This window comes from Athene cunicularia (genome assembly GCF_003259725.1).
Source record: "Athene cunicularia isolate RWA chromosome 4 unlocalized genomic scaffold, athCun1 chr4_part2, whole genome shotgun sequence".
In the NCBI taxonomy this organism is placed as follows: Eukaryota; Metazoa; Chordata; class Aves; order Strigiformes; family Strigidae; genus Athene; species Athene cunicularia.
Genome location: NW_020799099.1, coordinates 31,279,567 through 31,297,133, shown reverse-complemented (window position 1 = coordinate 31,297,133; position 17,567 = coordinate 31,279,567). Strand labels below are relative to the sequence as shown.

The 17,567-nt window shown below is 42.7% G+C and overlaps 1 protein-coding gene across 1 annotated transcript in view; it reads right to left on the bottom strand.

The window, feature by feature from the left end:
• Positions 1-2,417: 2,417 nt before the first annotated feature.
• NR3C2 (nuclear receptor subfamily 3 group C member 2) overlaps positions 2,418-17,567 on the bottom strand; it is a 212,683-nt gene continuing 197,533 nt past the window's right edge. The window contains exons 7-8 of the mRNA XM_026848013.1: positions 15,450-15,607; positions 2,418-4,868 (exon numbers count right to left, since the gene is read on the bottom strand). Coding sequence (XP_026703814.1) covers positions 4,713-4,868; positions 15,450-15,607 — 314 coding nt within the window. The 3' untranslated portion in view covers positions 2,418-4,712. The remainder of the gene's footprint in view (positions 4,869-15,449; positions 15,608-17,567) is intronic.

The following is a 17,567-nucleotide window of genomic DNA, read 5'->3' as shown; positions in this document are numbered from 1 at the left end:
CAAAAAACCTGATGGCATGGCATGTTTTACCTAGCAAAATCTCTGAAATGAAAAGGCATGTTTTCACTCCTTTCTTTTTTATTAATACCGTGCTCATCGTAACCTTCCAGCCCCTGCAGATACCTGAAAGCAAGCAGTGTCCCAGCTTGAGGTCAGGTTACAAGTTTCATGATGGTTTTTTTTTAGGTAGTGATAGCGTTTATCTTATTTCTAGAACAGCATATGACAGATACATCTGCTTGTAAACATATGGGAAACTTTTCTTAACACTGTTGATCCTCTACTATTCTTTCCTTCTGACAATTCAGCAAACAGAAGGCAGGTGCGAGGATTTTTGGCAATAAAAAGTTTGTGTAACTTGTTATTTAAAAAACCCAAATGCAATTAAATGGTGGTCTTACACCACAGACGTAACTTTGTGCAGAACTTAGCGGTGGATTTTTGAGACAGTGCACAGAACAAACCAGGATAGCAAGAGTTTTATTTCCCCCTCTAACTATCTTACTAACTGGGAAAGACCTGACCCTGAGAAGGCAGTTTGATTTAATCACTGGGGAAACCTTATGTATATAAAATAAAATAGTGACTCCCTATTTCCCTGAGAGAAATTCTGACTTTGGTCAGTGAGTAGAGCAGCTCTAGGCTAACTGAAATGGGAGAGCAGGCTCGTTGGCTGTTGAAGGCTGCTGGGTTTGTTTCTCTTGAGTGGGATGTAGCTTGTGCACGTAACGGTGTCAGCAGGTCACCTGGCAGGCACGGTTACTCAGGTTAAGCGAACCCAGTTCCTCACAGTGGGGCATTCCTTGTTCTACAACATGAGTAGCTGCTCTCTGGCTGGAGCCATCAGATGCGCTGCCTCACCCGAATTAATACAGCGTGATGGAGCCAGATTTCGAGATGTACGAGGAGAGATGTTACGTTACACCGTTAGTTGTTGTATGTTACTTAATGTCATTTCTAGGTGAGCAGAAGCTTCTCTCTAAAGGTAACACTGCACCAGCACCTATCTGAGATTAAAATGCAAGAAATACTTGCAATCAAACCAGTTTAATTCATGTATATTTGTACAATTTGGATTAAAAAAAAAAAAAGAAAAATAGGTACTTGCAGACATTAACATAAAGACCAAACAATATTTTCTATTTATTTAAAAAGCTTTAAACATACAGAAGCAAACCCCTAATTATAAATGCATCATTATGCATAGATTTTACTGTTTACACCATACTGCTGGCTGCTTTTATTTTTCATCCAGGAATCTATTTAAACTCCAAGTATTCTTAAACATTCCTCTGAGCTTCCTGGCCTCAGAACTGCTGTCTATCTTTATCAAGTCATTGACCTCCAGCTGAAAACATTGCTCTAAAAAAAGAAAAAGTCAAATCTTTAATAAACAATTAAAAGTGCATTAACTGTAGAATTGTTTAATTTCATAAATGTTTAAACAAGTCAGTGAAAAACACGACCCTGTGAATTAGCTTTTTGCATTATTGATTGTAAAGTATCTTTTTAATAAGATTTTGATATTGCAAACTTTAGTCTTTTCTATTTTATTTTGCGCAACTGTTCAGTCGCACGACGTGTAGTATTCCTGAAATACCCACTGCAGTACATTAACACTATTTTACATTTTTAACTGTGTATACAATGCTCTTGCTGTATATCCCCGTTCCTTCTTACAACAAAATAATTTAGCTCAATGAACAGAAGCCCACTTATAAAAGGTGTTTTAGTTTGTCTTGTATTTTGCAGGAGACAAATGCCTATTTCATTCTAAACAAATTCAAAAGAACTTAACTTCCTGGTAGCTAAAAACTAGGGTTGTTTGTCTTTTTGTCTTTTTTTTTTTTTTTCCTTTTCCTTTTTTTGCTGTACACAGGTTTAGATAAAAAAAGTGATGGCTATTCTGCTTAAGTGTCCTTGATAAGAGAATACTGCCTCTTACAACATCTATATCCAATTGTATCTATTACTTCAATGCTCTCTAGCAAAAAAATAATAATCAATGAATGGTTTCATAAACAACAGGTGATTAAAGTAAAGGATTTATTATAATCTGCTTACAGTTGTTTGCAAAGACAGACATACGTTTTTGCATAAAGATATAAATTGCTTTTTAAAACTAATTTAGTGTGTTTAATTATATGAAGTTTCTGTGAATTATGAATTGTACCAAACCAAGATTAAAAGTAATAAGGTACAAAAATAGGAGCAAACAGACAACAATTTGGACTGGGACAGGCATTTAACAGTGAAGTGTAGAATATGGCTTTGCTGTTTTAATCAAGCAAAGTTACTCTGAGACAGAAAAGGAGGCAGTAACTTTGTTAATATAAAAAGCTGCTGCAGACTGTATTCACCCAGAACCTGGCTTTGAAATTTTCTATTTTAGACTTTAAAAAAAAAAAAAAAAAAAAAAAAAAAAAAAAAAAAAAAAAAAAAAAGTAAATGAGAAGATGGATGTATGACTGTGTCTTTACTGTAAACAACCAGTCTGCATGCTGTGTATCTCACGTTGGAAGTTTGGCTTTCATATTGCTGTGCAGGTCAGTATTTAAAGATCTGCCTATGAATTAGACTTCCAAAATGCAAATAATATATGTATGTATATATTTATATATAAAAAAACCTCTCTGAATACAGTCTTTACAGATTTACCCATTGCATAAGGCAGGTGTCATTTAAAAAGACAAGTAGCACTGACTGTCTTCAGTGCACCAAACCGCACCTCAAAATTTGGACTCAGAAAGGGTGTAAGAATTCTAAATTCGACCACCATTTAAAAGAAATGCTACATTCTGACCGGCCAAGGGACAAACTAGAGCTCAAAAATACCAGTGGCACCCAGAGAGAACACTATAGATTAGGACTCTGAAAAACTATTCTATCTGAACATGAGCACATGGTAGCAACAGTTGAGCCTCAGAAAAGTTCACCTGTCCTCTATTCTACTCTGAAATTTTGTATTTGCTTATAAATTGTGAAATAGCGAAAATCACCTCAAAAATTTTTCTTTGCAGTCTTATTCTAGAGAAAACATTTTTGAGACAAAATCAGACCAACTGAGTTGAACTTGTAGTGTGAACAGTTGTCTTCTCAGATGTATTCTGATTGTTACAAAAATGTTTACAAAATTACACACCGTTTTAGTTTATCACTAGAAATTCTACTCAGCTAATCGGCCCTTATCAGTACCTTACCATCCCTCTCACCAGTACAAATCTGTTCAATATACTTACTGTAATGATCTGCATGTTCCCTTCATCATAACCAGAAATCGCTCTCCCCCATCTGAAATAATAACCTGACCTTTTAAGATGGTTTATGTATCCAGTATTCAAAGGAAAAACAAACAATCTGGGAAACCTTAATACAAAAAGAAAAATCATTCAACATCTTACTCACCCCCTGTTCCCCTGAGAGAGAAAGGGAAGAGAGAGCAAGAACTCGCTATATCGTTAAACTGGCAAAAGCTTTGGAGAGACCGTAATTTGTCTTGTTAAATGAAACCTTTGTAGAGTGGCAAACACAACAGAGTGTAGTTTCCTACAGAAAGATGAAGCGGGATCTCTAAGATGTGCTCGAGTCACATACGCTTGCAAGCGAGACAAAAAGGAGGAAAATATAGAGGAAAATAGAAAGGCTTAAATACAAATGAAAAGGTTAAGTGTGGTTATTTACAGTAGGTTCTGTAGTATGGTAAATTAGATATGATGCTAAAAAAGGCACAGCTTTCCCTTTCTTAAATACACTGTAAACGGTTCATTATGCATGCAGAACATTTCACTTTACAAAAAAATTACCTTGTTTGTTTAGACAAAGATAGTACTTAAATAGTCTCCAGCAAAATAGAGTTCTTTCAAAAATACTTTCCCATTCATCCTATTAACCATTAAAGATTTTTTTTGTCTCATTTACAAAAGTTCCTTACACCTTATTTCAGGTCCTTCACAATTTATACATACAGCAATGTACAGTACAGCAAAAGACTGCAAAAAATTATTTGTAAAGCCAGCACAATAGATACTATAAATTGATACCAGGGCATTTGTTTTCACACCTTATCCTTTTTAATTAAATAGTAAATGGACACTTAACACAGTGTATATCCTCTATGATGGGATAACATGGGAGAACAAATGCCACAGGTGGGGATAACAGAGTATTCCACACCAAATGTTCTGTTATTACTTTACACATTAGGGTTTGTGTGTGTGTGTTTGTGTGTGTGTGTGTGTATATATATATAGGTTTTGTTTGATTTTTTTACAAGAAAAGAATATTAATGCCCCATATTGACTTTACGTTTTATGTGCAAACCAAGGGTAAGCTTTAAAAAGTTCTCATTAGTTCTCGAACCCTTTTAAAACAAGCAAACAATACCAGAAACTACATGGCATATTTAAAACTCCATCTGTTAAAATATCAAAATCAAAGAGTTATTGACTAGATATGGCTTTTCATCCAGAGGAACAGGAACATTTTCTAAGTGTTTTAGGGTTTATGGGGTAAATTTCCAAACATCTAGGTCTTGCCCAATCCGAGACAACTGCTTTCCATTCCCCAAACCCTTCATATGATTTTTAGACTATTCAGAGACTGCTGAACAAGTGTAAATAGCATGTTTAAAATATGGTTTCTTGGGTCCTTCATGGGTGTGGAATAACACAGGGAAACTTAAGGCAAAGTTCTTCCATTTAAGACATTTTCTATCACTTCCTGTGAAAGTACAGGGGCTTGGCATTCCCAGATTCCACCTTTGGTAGCTGGTCACTGATGATTTCCACCAGCATGGCTGGAAACTCTACTTTCAGTGCCTGAGACTCTCGGAAGGTGTAGAAACAGAATTCCAACAAGTCACTAACAAGCTGGAAGAGAGAAAGAAACGTTTTTTAGGAAAAACACAGAGAATTTTGCATGTAAAAACAACAACTTATTGATATGGATTATTACCAAGAAATGGCATCTTACTCTGACTTGGCAGTCTAGTTGCAGGGGTTAAGAAGCAAACCAAAGACCTCAAATCCCAAAGTGCTACTTAACTCATTAAAAAATACACTAACTAAGAAAAACCAAGATACCATAGGTTTGATTTTTTGAGCGTAACTGCACTTTGCTTTTCGCTAACCAGCAACTGGCCACCACGAAACCTATAGGCACTCCACGTCTATGAAAACAAAGCCTTCTGCCCAGAGGGAGAAGATCAGCCACAAATTCTTGTATCTCCAAACCTTGTCTGGATTCATGTTCGTTAAATCAGATCATTTGGTTAGCTTCAGCGCAGTCTCCAGAGGCCACAACCTACCACTGCCAGAGCAGCTGATGGTTTTAGCTCAGCAACATGAACACTTGTAGCAGTTCAGGTTTTACAGCGTCACAGTCCCTATGAAAATGAACATTTCTATTTATCTATAAATGCATTTTCTTAATACACACATCCCAAGCTTTTTTTCCCGCTAACTACTAATTAAACTAGAGAGGCAGTATTTACAGAACTATTTCTTCTTGAAAAAAAAAACAAACCACCTAAAAGTTTTCTCTTTTTGTAGTGGTGGCTAACAGCACACTTTTGCTTTCTCTCAGTGGATTAAGCATTATCTAAACGAATCTCCTAAAGCCTTCCAGTATGTTGGACCCTTTGCAATCTTTAAAACACAACATAAGTCAGTCAAGAGGCAGAGGCACGTCAGCTTCTGAGGCATCTGTGAATGAAGTGGGTCTGGGTTTCAGTTAGCATATTAATTTCCATGGCAGTTCACCAAATCACTGTGTTGTAGGATTGAAGAAAAACTAGAGCCATTGCTGTTTAAGAATTCAGAAGTTATGTGCGGCTTAATTTTGGTGCATTTTGACCTTGCAAAGGACTTAAACTACACAAGCAAAAGTGGTTTATCAAACACAAGTGTGCTGTTTCAGTTCTTTAACATGTAGAGTTGCACTCCGCAGTAAAGCCCCTGTTAGAGTAAATAAAAGTGGACTTCTGGAAGGCAGAAAAGGAAATTAAAAAAAGAAATAAAATACAGGCAGCAACAGACTCCTGTCCTGTACAACCCTAACTTATTACTTATTTTAAGGGCTTTCACAGCTGTGCTTGCAAACATATAAGCAATTTATGAATTGCTGAGGTCGCTCGGAACGCGTGACACTGCTGTTGAGCACCACACGCATCTCTCTGCTGTTGCTTAGCTCATTCCTGACGGTCTGGCATGTCATGAAGCACTGCTAATTACACAGATGCCTGCTAAATAAGTAGCATAGACGACATTTTGTTTTCAAGGGAAAAAAAATGCTGATGTTCAAAGGTTTAACTTTACCCATTAGGAGGAGGTTTCTTCTGCATCTACCGTGTGCCAAAAATATTCCAAATGCAACAGTGAACCAGAGTGAAGAAAACTCTCTCTCAGTACAACTGCCACTACCTCCTCCCTACCTGTGTCATCAAGTAGCAGCAAACGAAGCCCTGCTGCTCTTAAACTTCACCACAAGTAGTTTCACATCACTGAACGTAAGTGCAGGCATTGGGGTCATCTCTGCCACCCTGCCAGCCATCCCGACAGTGCTGATGGCTCAGCTCCTGCCCAATTCCAGCCCATTCCCACCTCATCGCCCTCCTGTGAAACCTCTAAGTGCAGCAAAACTATGAATTCTGCCTTTTTACCAAACTTTTAGTAGTATCAAGTACTTGTGTGTGTCTGGCAATTATGTGGACAAAAGGGGAGATGAAAAACGACAACTGTTAAGACGGTCTATACATAATCTATACAAAAAATGAGTTGGCAGCGCAGTGGGGGAAAAGGGGGATGTGTGTAGCACATTATGAGTCTCAGCACAGAGGAGAAAGGTCAAGTTCACACAGCCATTTAAAAGAAAATCCCTAGAACCCACCATCACATAATATTGGGTTTGGAGCCCTAAGGATAATATATATTCTATGCCTATTTAATCTTTCTTAAGCAAAGTTACCAGCTTTAACATACTTGACAAAAATCAACCTCCTTAAGAAAATGGGAGCGTTGGGAAGCACAGTGCCTGCGTCACAAGGAGCAGGTCAGGAACTGCAACCTTAAAAACTTTGGGGCCGGGGAAGTATTTCTAACTAATTTAAAAGAGGAACGAATGTGGGAGAACTGAAAGCCAACTCAGAGGTACTAAAAAGTAAACAGTACGGTGAAGGTGAGCTAGAGAAGGCTGCAAGACCCAGACCTGAGCCACCAGCAGTGCTTTTCTCCTTTTTCTTGTCGTACCTTTTCAAAGGTTCCATCTGCCCCCCGCCAGCCCAGCAGCCTTGGTGTGTGGATGCACCAAAGGGATGAAAAATTCAGATTCCACAGGCAATTCTGACATTTGAGTACCTGCCCCTGCATTCCCAGCAATGCCCGTCTGACACAGTTTGGATTTATAACAGGTAAATACTTTAGTGAGTCTTTTGCTTTGAAAGAGAAGTTCCCACTTCAGTAAGGAAATGAAAAAGTTTCTTTTGCTTTCTTTTGTCACTGCAGTGGCAGTGCAGATACACCACATTTACAAGTGAGGTAACGCGAGCCATCCAGCGCCTCTCCGTCTGGCTTATGAATTTTCCAGATCAAAATACGCTTCTGATTGTTCTTCAAAGGCTCGTAAACGCCCTGTGCTCTAAGAACTGACTATGCTTTTACCCGACCGCTTCCACTCTCTGCTTTTGGGAGTTTATATCAGAAATGCTGACGCCTCTTCCAGCAGAGCCGCATGGAAGGCAGCTCTAAGCGGTGTGAACGAAAGCAAAGTTGTTTTCACAAGCAGCGCAACAGTGACTAGAAATGTATTTACTTTTCCAATCTCTAATTATTCCGGCTCCTGAAGAGTCGCAGGTCAGCAGAGTGCTGTTAAGACCACAACTAAAATAATTCGTGTTTCCTCGGGATGCCACCAGGACACTGTTCTTGCCGCTTTAGTAGTCAGTTGTTGAACTCTTTGGAGCTGGGAGTGGCTCGGTACCTCCAACAGCACCACAAGCCTTTCCCTGCACGTGGGGGAATGGGGTCAGCGCCGGGGGACAGGAGCTCAGGTCCTGGGCACCTCCCAGAATGCGGACAAATACCACCACGGCAATTAATATGAGCTGGGTTGTGGGGATGCAGACACAGAGGTGGGGATGATCATGTCCCTGTCACCCAGATCACTGTAAGACATAACAGCTCTTCTGCCAGCAAGTGGATCAGCTGTTAGGTACAACCTTTCGCCACTCCAGTCATTAATTACAAAGCTTTCTCTCATCGCGACCCTGCAGAGGGTGCGCTGCGTTTAAACATTTTTCAAGGCTGCAGCAGTCTTAGTAATTCTGAGAATCAATCTTTGTATTTGTGCGTTATATGAAGCACCTCTGAGAAACAGGAGTATTAATCAAACATCATTTTCTGTTATTACGGTGGGGTTTCCATAAAATGGACTTTTTCCACCCATACTGTTCTTCATAATTGAAAAAATGATTCCTTTAATGAAGTCTCTGAAGTTAATATGGTTGCAGTGACCTTTGAGCACTTGCAGAATTTTTACAGCGAAAGAATTTATTGTCGTTTGGCAATCTCCTTGTATTTCCAGATATGCTGAGAAGGGTCTGATGTGCAAAGGTGCACATTTCTGTGCTCAGTTCGTTTTCCGACTTCAAAATCTCTCACCACCTCTGAGTGTGGTATGAAAGCCCACAGTCACTTCTCTATCAGGAGCATCTTTGTGATTAAGCCTACTGATACAGCAATTAAGACAGCAGTAGGGTAACAACACAGTGCTGAGTAATTTCTTCCTATTATTAGCTGCAGCTATTACTGTCAGAAACCTCAGTATTTTCATATAAAAATGACACTCCAAAAACTTTGTCCCTTTCAGGAATGGCTCTCTGCCCATTTTCTAGCAGGTATGTGCTGGGAGGAGGCAACTTTGCAGCTCTACACAGTGCAACCGTGCAACCTACCTGCACCACGCCAGGGTCCCTGAGAGGCCAGGCTGCTGCCCACCAGCTGAGCAGTGGTATATTGCCTCTTGCTTTTAAAACCTACGTGTTTCAAACCATGCAGGAGTCGGGAGCCTGCTGCCCTGCTAAGGTAAGAAGCAGCAGGCAAGGCCAGCCAGCTCCTTTCCCCAAGGCAGCGAAGAGTCCTGGGTGAATTCAAGACTATTGCAACCTCCTGCTTTTTCCCCTTCGTGAGGTGGATACAAAGCTCCTGCTTCAAAACAGGTAAGATTAGGTTAAACCACTGCCAGCCAGGTCTTGATTATTCCATCATGACAATATTCCCTTTTGCTCCTCGTCCTATGAAAATCCCATGATGTGAATTAATTATTATTCCAAGGGCTCAGGAAGTAAATTATCCCCCCCCCCCGGATGGCTCACGGGCTGATTCTCAGAGGTACAGATGTCTTTTGGTGCCAGGGTGGCTAATTCCTAGCTGCTTATGAAATCTTGAACTCTAACCCAAAGAGTAAAACGTCCCACAAGCACAGGGAAAACAGAGGAAGAGCAAGGGATGAAGCCTCTGATTAAATGTATGTGCTGTATTTACCTCACGCTAGCAAGGAGTAAAAGGTGAGTAAAATGCTTATGGATTAGGCACTAACAGTACCTGACCAGAGCAAATGTGGCACCTGGTTCTGCCTGGCCAGGTGCATTTATCTGATTTAGGAACTGCACTCATTTCTTTGGGTTTTCTTCATAAACATCTGCAGAGCGAAAGCACAGCACCTGACACCTGGACATGACACAGAAGAACCTGAGTTGAATCCATTCCTATGCTTGGAGGATGCACGCAAACCTACACTATCACACACCAACAAAGCATCCTCAGCCCTTGGCCAGAGTAAATTTTGAGCCAAGTCTCCCTTCTCTTCTGTCAAGAGCTGCGGGGTTCTGCTCTCCTCCAACAAACACCTATCAATGTGAAGCAGAAGAGACCCAGCTGTCACAAACCGAACAAGATGGAATCCCAGAACCATCTGGGTTGGAATAGCCCTTGGAGCTCCTCCAGCCCAACCATGAACCTCACCCTGAGCGTTCCCAACTCCCCCAGATCCCTCAGCGCTGGGTCAGCCAGACTAAACCCCCCCAGTTCCCTCAGCTGCTCCTCATAAGACAACCCTGTCTACAGACAGGCTGAGAATTAATTTCCCGCTTGACAGACCCTGATTAGCCGCTGCAGAACACACCCATGCACACACTCTTCCATCGCTGCTGCTTTTGCAGGGGCCACACCAGTAGCAGGGACTGGATCTAGCCTCTGAGTAAACAGAGAAAATGCCTACTCTGAGAATTCAGGCACTGGGACTAAAACAAGGCTCCAAACAGCTCATCAGCTGTGGGACACAACTTTGACAGATTGGTAGCAGCAGTTAAGTGCACCCAAAGGTGTTGGCAACAGCTGAGGGGCTCATCTGTGGCTTTGTATTTGTGGGATTAAGCACCTGCAGAGGCATATTTGCATCCCCAGCAGCGTGCCCTGCCAACCTGCCTCTGGAGGAGCCATGCCCTTCTTCCCACTGTCAGCTTTTTCAGCGAGTGTAATCCTGGCGCTCTCAGCCTATGGAAAGATCCACCTCAGCTATAAAGTATTCCCTTCAGGAACCATAAAAAATTAATTATTCAGCAGCATGATCCTTAAAGAATTTATTTTTGTTTGGCAGAAAATATCAACAAGCAAATGACAGCGCAGTGCTCTGCCTTGCCAAGACAAGGGGAAGGTTCACATTAGGGTTTAATGTCATGGCATTGAAACAAAAGCCCTCTTAAAGTCTGTTTAGTATCAGCCAGATTGAAACCAAATTCAGCTTTTGTTCTGCAAACCGCCTAACCATACACTACACTCTCTGTATGAAAGGAGGCTTGCCATGCAAGATACAACCCCTTCTGCCAAAGCCAACAGGAGACGTTGAGGAGGATCCAAATGAAGTTTCTGATACCATGTGTAGTACATCTGTTTCTAATGTTCCTGCATGCCGTTTGTCTGATCACATAACACAGTTCACCTACGTCCAAGCACTGCACATGCAGCTCTCCCCCGAAACGCTTGTGGCCATTCACGGGCACAAAACTGAGACTTTTATGTCCTGGGTAGAGAGGTCAGTTGCCCTCGCTACACTCTGCTTCTCAACACTTAATACTACTTCGTGAAACTGTGCATGCAAGCCAGCCACGACAGCAGAAATACAATCCCTACAAGAGGAAATATGTGGATTATCACAGAATCATCTGGGTTGGGAAAGCCCTTGCAGCTCTTCCGGCCCAACACTGAACCTCACTGTGACCGTTCCCAACTCCCCCAGATCCCTCAGCGCTGGGTCAGCCCGACTCTTCAACCCCTCCAGGGATCCCGGGGACTCCCCCCCTGCCCTGGGCAGCCCATTCCAACGCCCAACAGCCCCTTCTGCACAGAAATCCTTCCTCAGAGCCAGCCTGACCCTGCCCTGGGCAGCTTGAGGCCATTCCCTCGGGGCCTGGCGCTGGGGCCTTGGCTCCAGAGACTCATCCCCCCTCTCTGCCCCCTCCTGGCAGGGAGTTGCAGAGGGCCAGGAGGTCTCCCCTCAGCCTCCTCTTCTCCAGACTGAACCCCCCCAGTTCCCTCAGCCGCTCCCCAGCAGACCTGTGCTCCAGACCCTGCCCCAGCTCCGTTGCCCTTCTCTGGCCACGCTCGAGTCATTCAGTGGCCTTTTATGTTGCTGCCCTCAGCACTCCCAGAAGATACCCATGCTGGGCTCCATCGACACAAGCCGCAGCACAACAGTAAGTAAATGGCAACACCCTACTCCCCGCTCCGTGGTCTTGTGCCGAGGGAGAGAAGGGCCAGGCTGCGTCCCCAGACCGATGCCGTGGGCCAGTGCCTGCTCCATCAGCCGCTGCTGCTGCCGTGCAGCAACGCACAAATAAGCGCCGTTTTGGTGCACAGCGGCAGCCACAAAAGGACAGGGCAGGCTGCAGGCAGGCTCCGAAGGCCTACGTGTGCCAAACCCTGTTTATCTTGTCCACTCGGGATGGGTTTGGATCTCTTTATTTTTCAGTTGCGCTCTCAGTGCTTTGAGGGTTTATGGATCATTAAATAAAGTTGCTGATTTTTTCAAATACTTAAGTGCCTACCTGGCCTTCTTGAAAATTTATTTTTTCCTCGCCTCGGCACTTTTCTACCTGCACATATGTTCACTGTGTGGATGAATGATTTAGTATACTGAGCAATGTAAAACCACCTTGTTTGGGGTGTTTTTTCTTCCTCCTATTATATAAGCCAAGCAGACTGCAATTGATATTCCCATGCGCTTTACTTCACATAGTCCTCAGAAAGACTACTTAAAAATGAGGTTGATGAAAGCAAGTGTAAAGGTGCAAAGGAGCAGTATTTTTTTACTGTTTTATCGCTACACTCAGGTAGAGCAAACTCCACGAATGACAAGATGCTGCTCTGCTCTGATGGAAAAGCTGGAGGCAGAAGGAGGGCTGAGCAAGCATGAATTCTGCACCAGCCCCTTTGGGCTTGCGCTGCAAATGCTGTGGCAGGTAAACATGAGGCCTCAGCACCAGTTAGACCACTCAGCACCAAATACATTCTGATCCTCTAAAATTATAATGGAAGATGTTAAAAATACATAGGTGACAGGTGAAGAAGCATTCCTCCCCTACTAAGGAATCAAGCAAAAAATTTGCATTTACACTGATAGAATAGGGAAATTCTGCACTAACAGGCAGTGTAGGGGGAAGAGTAATTCTCACTTCTCATTAACGTTATCACCGTTCTGAATTTATTTTGATAGACTCCAGAAACAAAAAAAACCCCAAAAAACAGTTTTAAAGAGAAAAACAAACAGTCTCCAATATTCTCTCTGAAAGGAAGCACCATTGTGCAGACAACCGGCCTTTTTAACGGAGAATGCTGACAATGGGATTTTCTTTAAAATGTCCTTTGCAAGAAAAGTGCTCTATTAAAACAAAAGTAATGTAAAAATAGCTTAATTAAAAATTAAATAAAATGCAAGAGCAGTCTGCTTCCTCTGGTTTGTTCAGCTCCCAGTGGTTAATGCTGTGTTTTGGAAGATGTCTGTAGGACACAGTAGCATTCTCAGTAAATGGGGCTGTCATCCAGTCACCTTAACCACACACACACACTCGTTTAAATAACAAATGGTAGACGCTACCTGTTCTGAAGAGGATTAGAAAACTCCCCAAAAGCAAGGATTTGTTATGCTGCCCCGAGGTTCAGATGTGAGTATCTTGCAAATGATTTTATCACCCATCCCTTCTCTTTCCACTAAAACACTACAACTTCCTTTGCTGGCATCGAGCAAGTGAAACTTGATCTCTGAAGAATGAGCTATTACTGCAGTACTAATAATACTCTCCCCTGCCTCCCACTAAGATTTGCAATGTTTTAATGAACAACAGAACAATATTTGAAAAATAATTCCATATGTACATTCTGTAAACAGACCTCGGGCTCTTATACAGATTTGACCTGAAGTGCATTGTACTGTACTGTCTACAAAAATGAAATTTAAGTCGAGTACAAAGAAGCACATTTATATGCAGGCTCTGAAAACAAGTGCTGTAGGTTCTTCATGCAGCAAAGTTACTTCCCTGCCCACCCAGGATGGAGTAGGATGGTTTTCTCCTTTGCTGCAGTTTACCAGTTTTTACTGAGAGGTGATCAGCCTGTGCTGCTGGGTTTCAGCCACTGCTCACGGGACCCTTCCTCTTGCACCCAAACATGGTCACTTGCTGCACCATGGCACAGTGGAAAAGCCATCACCTTGAGGGTGCCGTTACAGCTGGGTAATGGCTTCCTCTGTGGGGACACCAGGCTCTGTTACAGAGAGCACAAAGATATGCCCCCGCTGCTGCTCCAAGCGTCTGGAGAGGTAGATCTCTGCAACTCCCCATTTTACTGGCTGGAACTGGGTTGCTCCCAACTCAGCAGCCCGATGTTACAGATACCCCCTTCTGAAATGGCAACTGGTCCCCCGTACACTAGGCACCTACCACAACCCTTCAGAGTCACTCTGAGCTGAAACACCAACAGCCTGTTCAGAGAATCCTCTGGGTTGGAAAAGCCCTTGGAGCTCCTCCAGCCCAGCCAAGACCCTCACCCTGACTGTTCCCAACTCCCCCAGATTCCTCAGCGCTGGCTCAGCCCGACTCTTCAACCCCTCCAGGGATCCCGGGGACTCCCCCCCTGCCCTGGGCAGCCCATTCCAACGCCCAACAGCCCCTTCTGCACAGAAATCCTTCCTCAGAGCCAGCCTGACCCTGCCCTGGGCAGCTTGAGGCCATTCCCTCGGGGCCTGGCGCTGGCTCCTTGGCTCCAGAGACTCATCCCCCCTCTCTGCCCCCTCCTGGCAGGGAGTTGCAGAGGGCCAGGAGGTCTCCCCTCAGCCTCCTCTTCTCCAGACTGAACCCCCCCAGTTCCCCCAGCCGCTCCCCATCAGACCTGTTGCTCCAGACCCTGCCCCAGCTCCGTTGCCCTTCTCTGGCCACGCTCGAGTCATTCAATGGCCTTTTTGGGGTGAGGGGCCCAAAACTGAACCCCCTCACCGAGGGGTGGCCTCACCAGTCCGAGCACAGGGCTCAGATCCCTTCCCTGTCCCTGGTGGCCACGCCAGTGCTGACACAAGCCAGGATGCCATTGGCCTCCTTGGCCCCCTGGGCACACTGCTGGCTCATTATCAACCCCCCCAGTCCCTCTCTGACTGGCAGCTTTCCAGCCACTCCTCCTCAATCCTGTAGCCCTGATGGAGGTTGTGGTGGCCCAAGTGCAGAACTTGAAGCGTTCTTGGACTGAACTTTTAGTTTTCCATGTCATTCATCACACCTCACACCTGATGCAAGTTAATAAAACACCTCACAGCAGAATGACACAGGGTGGTAGAAATAACCTAACAATACAGTGTATCTTAAACTTGAAAACCTCAAGTAAAACTTCAAATACCCAAGATGGCTCCACAGTCTTAATACATCTTTTGAAGTCATCATTATTACCATCCCAGCTGTAAAAGATCACCAAATTCATTCGACATTTATTAGCACGTCAGGCAGGCGAGATGCGCAACACACTAACCCGGCGCCTTTCATTGAGAAGCGACTCACGGGATACTCTGCGTGGTCACAGCTAACAGTGCCTATCTGGGTCACAACTAACATCACTTCCCCTGCTGACGAGCCTCTGACCCCACTAAAAGCTCTACTGGCCTTAAGTGAATCCCTGGAGGAACGCACTACCATTTAACATAGAAGGAGGCAGCAGGACCCAGCCCTTAAAGACTCGTATTTTCTTATTTTACTTGGTAGTTGTCCCTAAATTCATCTAACATCTTCTCTCAGATGTTCCTTCAAAAAGAATTTTTTTTTTTCCTCCCTGTAATTAATACAGTTCAAAACTACTGGTTTACCTTAATGGAGAGATTTTTGCTTAACTTGTCTGCACTCCCTGAGGAGTTATACTTACATCATGCATGGAGTCAAGAAGTTTAGTCAGTTGGTAGAATCTCTGCCAGCTTTGCCCAGAGTTACTTGGACATTTAGTTACCATCTTCTTTAGTTCTTTAATGTAATTTGCCCTCATTTCTTCAAATGCAGCTTGGCTTTTGAGACCATCCTTGGGAACTGTCATTGAAAAGACAGTCTTATATTAATATTAACTGTTATTGCTTATTCTTCTTATGTGCATACTTAAAAAGTTACACTAGTTAATGGATGAAATAATTAAACCTTTAAGCAAAGTCCCTAGTTTTACAGACATTGGTAAGGAATCAACAACATCACACAGATTTTCAAGTGATTCAATCATTCTCTCTAGATCTGCGATTGCAGAAGCTGTGGCAGGGGATAAGATAACATCTCAGAAACATGACACATGCTAACCTCATGCTGAAACTGGTTTTAATACAACCCAACCACACGCGCGCGCACACACACACACACACACAAAAGCAGACGGATCAAGGATACTTTTTTAGAAGTTGAAAACGTGATTTATCATTCTTGCGTGATTCCCCACACTTGGCAGAGGAGGGGAAGGTACAGAATTACAGCTGTTATGTGCAGAAATGCCAGACCAAATGACACGTTTTTCTGCCATCAGGTAACATCTAATATTTCTTTGAATGTTAGTAAGCACCTGCATAACCCCTGGAACAAGCAGCCATTATTCTGCATGAAACAGAAGACTTATTTTCCAAACAGGTATCCTGACCCAGTGTTTGACCACGACGTACAGTTGCAGGCATTTCTTATGTCCTATCAAAGTTCCCATCTGCCAGAGGGATCAATTCACACATGGGCTAAAAGTAGAGTTTTCTGATGGTTTTTACTGTGGCTGGTATCAGTAAGGCTAATTACAACAGCAAATAATCTGTTCTTTAGAGACTGCAAACACCCTTGCACTCCAGCAGGTTCTGCCCCAAACAGGAATGTCTTATAGGATCAGATCTCTAGGAAAACCCCAAAGAGGTTATTAACAACATTACTCAAAATGTTCCGTTGTTTCAATACCTGGACTGGTTAAATACTGCTTAACCATCACATATTTTTCTACTTGGCATCTCTTAATGCTAGTCCACAGAAGGAAAATAAAATACTACACTCTACAGGAGTGGGTTTATTTTCTAAGCAAGCCAGAAAGCTCTGTCAGAGCAAGCTAAATAAGAAGTTACTTATTAAAAAAGGAATAAAAAAAAAAAAAGGTGATCTTCCAATTTAGCTTACCCCGACTTAACATCTTGAGAGAAATTGTCTTGTTTACCTGTTCCCTTTTCTTTGAACCCCTGTGAGTGAACTGCCTTCTATCCCACTGCCGCCACATCGTAAGCATGGAACAACTGCCCAAACAGCTCCAAAATAGAAGCTTTAAGAAAAACCACCAGTATCTTCTATCATCAGTATCTACCAGAGCAATTTAGCAATGGAAAACAAGGAGGAGCTCTACCACCACATGAGCAGCAAGGACTTGCAAACCATCAAGTGCTGGAAGGGGGCACAGGAGGAATCTTTAGAAAAAGCCTAGGAGATAACACACCAACCTGCCTACCACCCGGTTAACATTATTAGGTATTTATGTTATATGAACATATAATTCCATTTTTAAATTCTAGATGCCAAATCTCTCAGTCAGTCAGCTGACAGAAGAAACTGTCTGGAACAGATGTGCAAATTCAGTTCAAGCTGAATGAATACAGAGACATCAATCAAGATGAGTAAAGCCCTCAGAGCATACTGTGGTCCTTACAGAAAATGCACGGGCTTTACAGTTCTGTTAAAATTTACAGGCCTGTATTCCTACATGCTGCTTAAAGACTGTTAGAGCCACTCTTGCTTTTCTACTACTATATATTTTACTGTTCTGTCTGAAAATTATTATACTGTCACCCCAGTCGGATTATTAAGAAAGAAAAACCACAAATAAAGAGAAATCAAGCAAAACATGAAATTCTGGAGGTTTGCCCAGTGTTTCTTATTTTACTTATTAAATGCAGCAATGCTTTTGGCAAGCTCCCAAAATCTATGGTCTGTGGAAAGCAAGAAAACAATTGAGTTGTAATGTGTGGTTTCTTCCACATGTAAATGG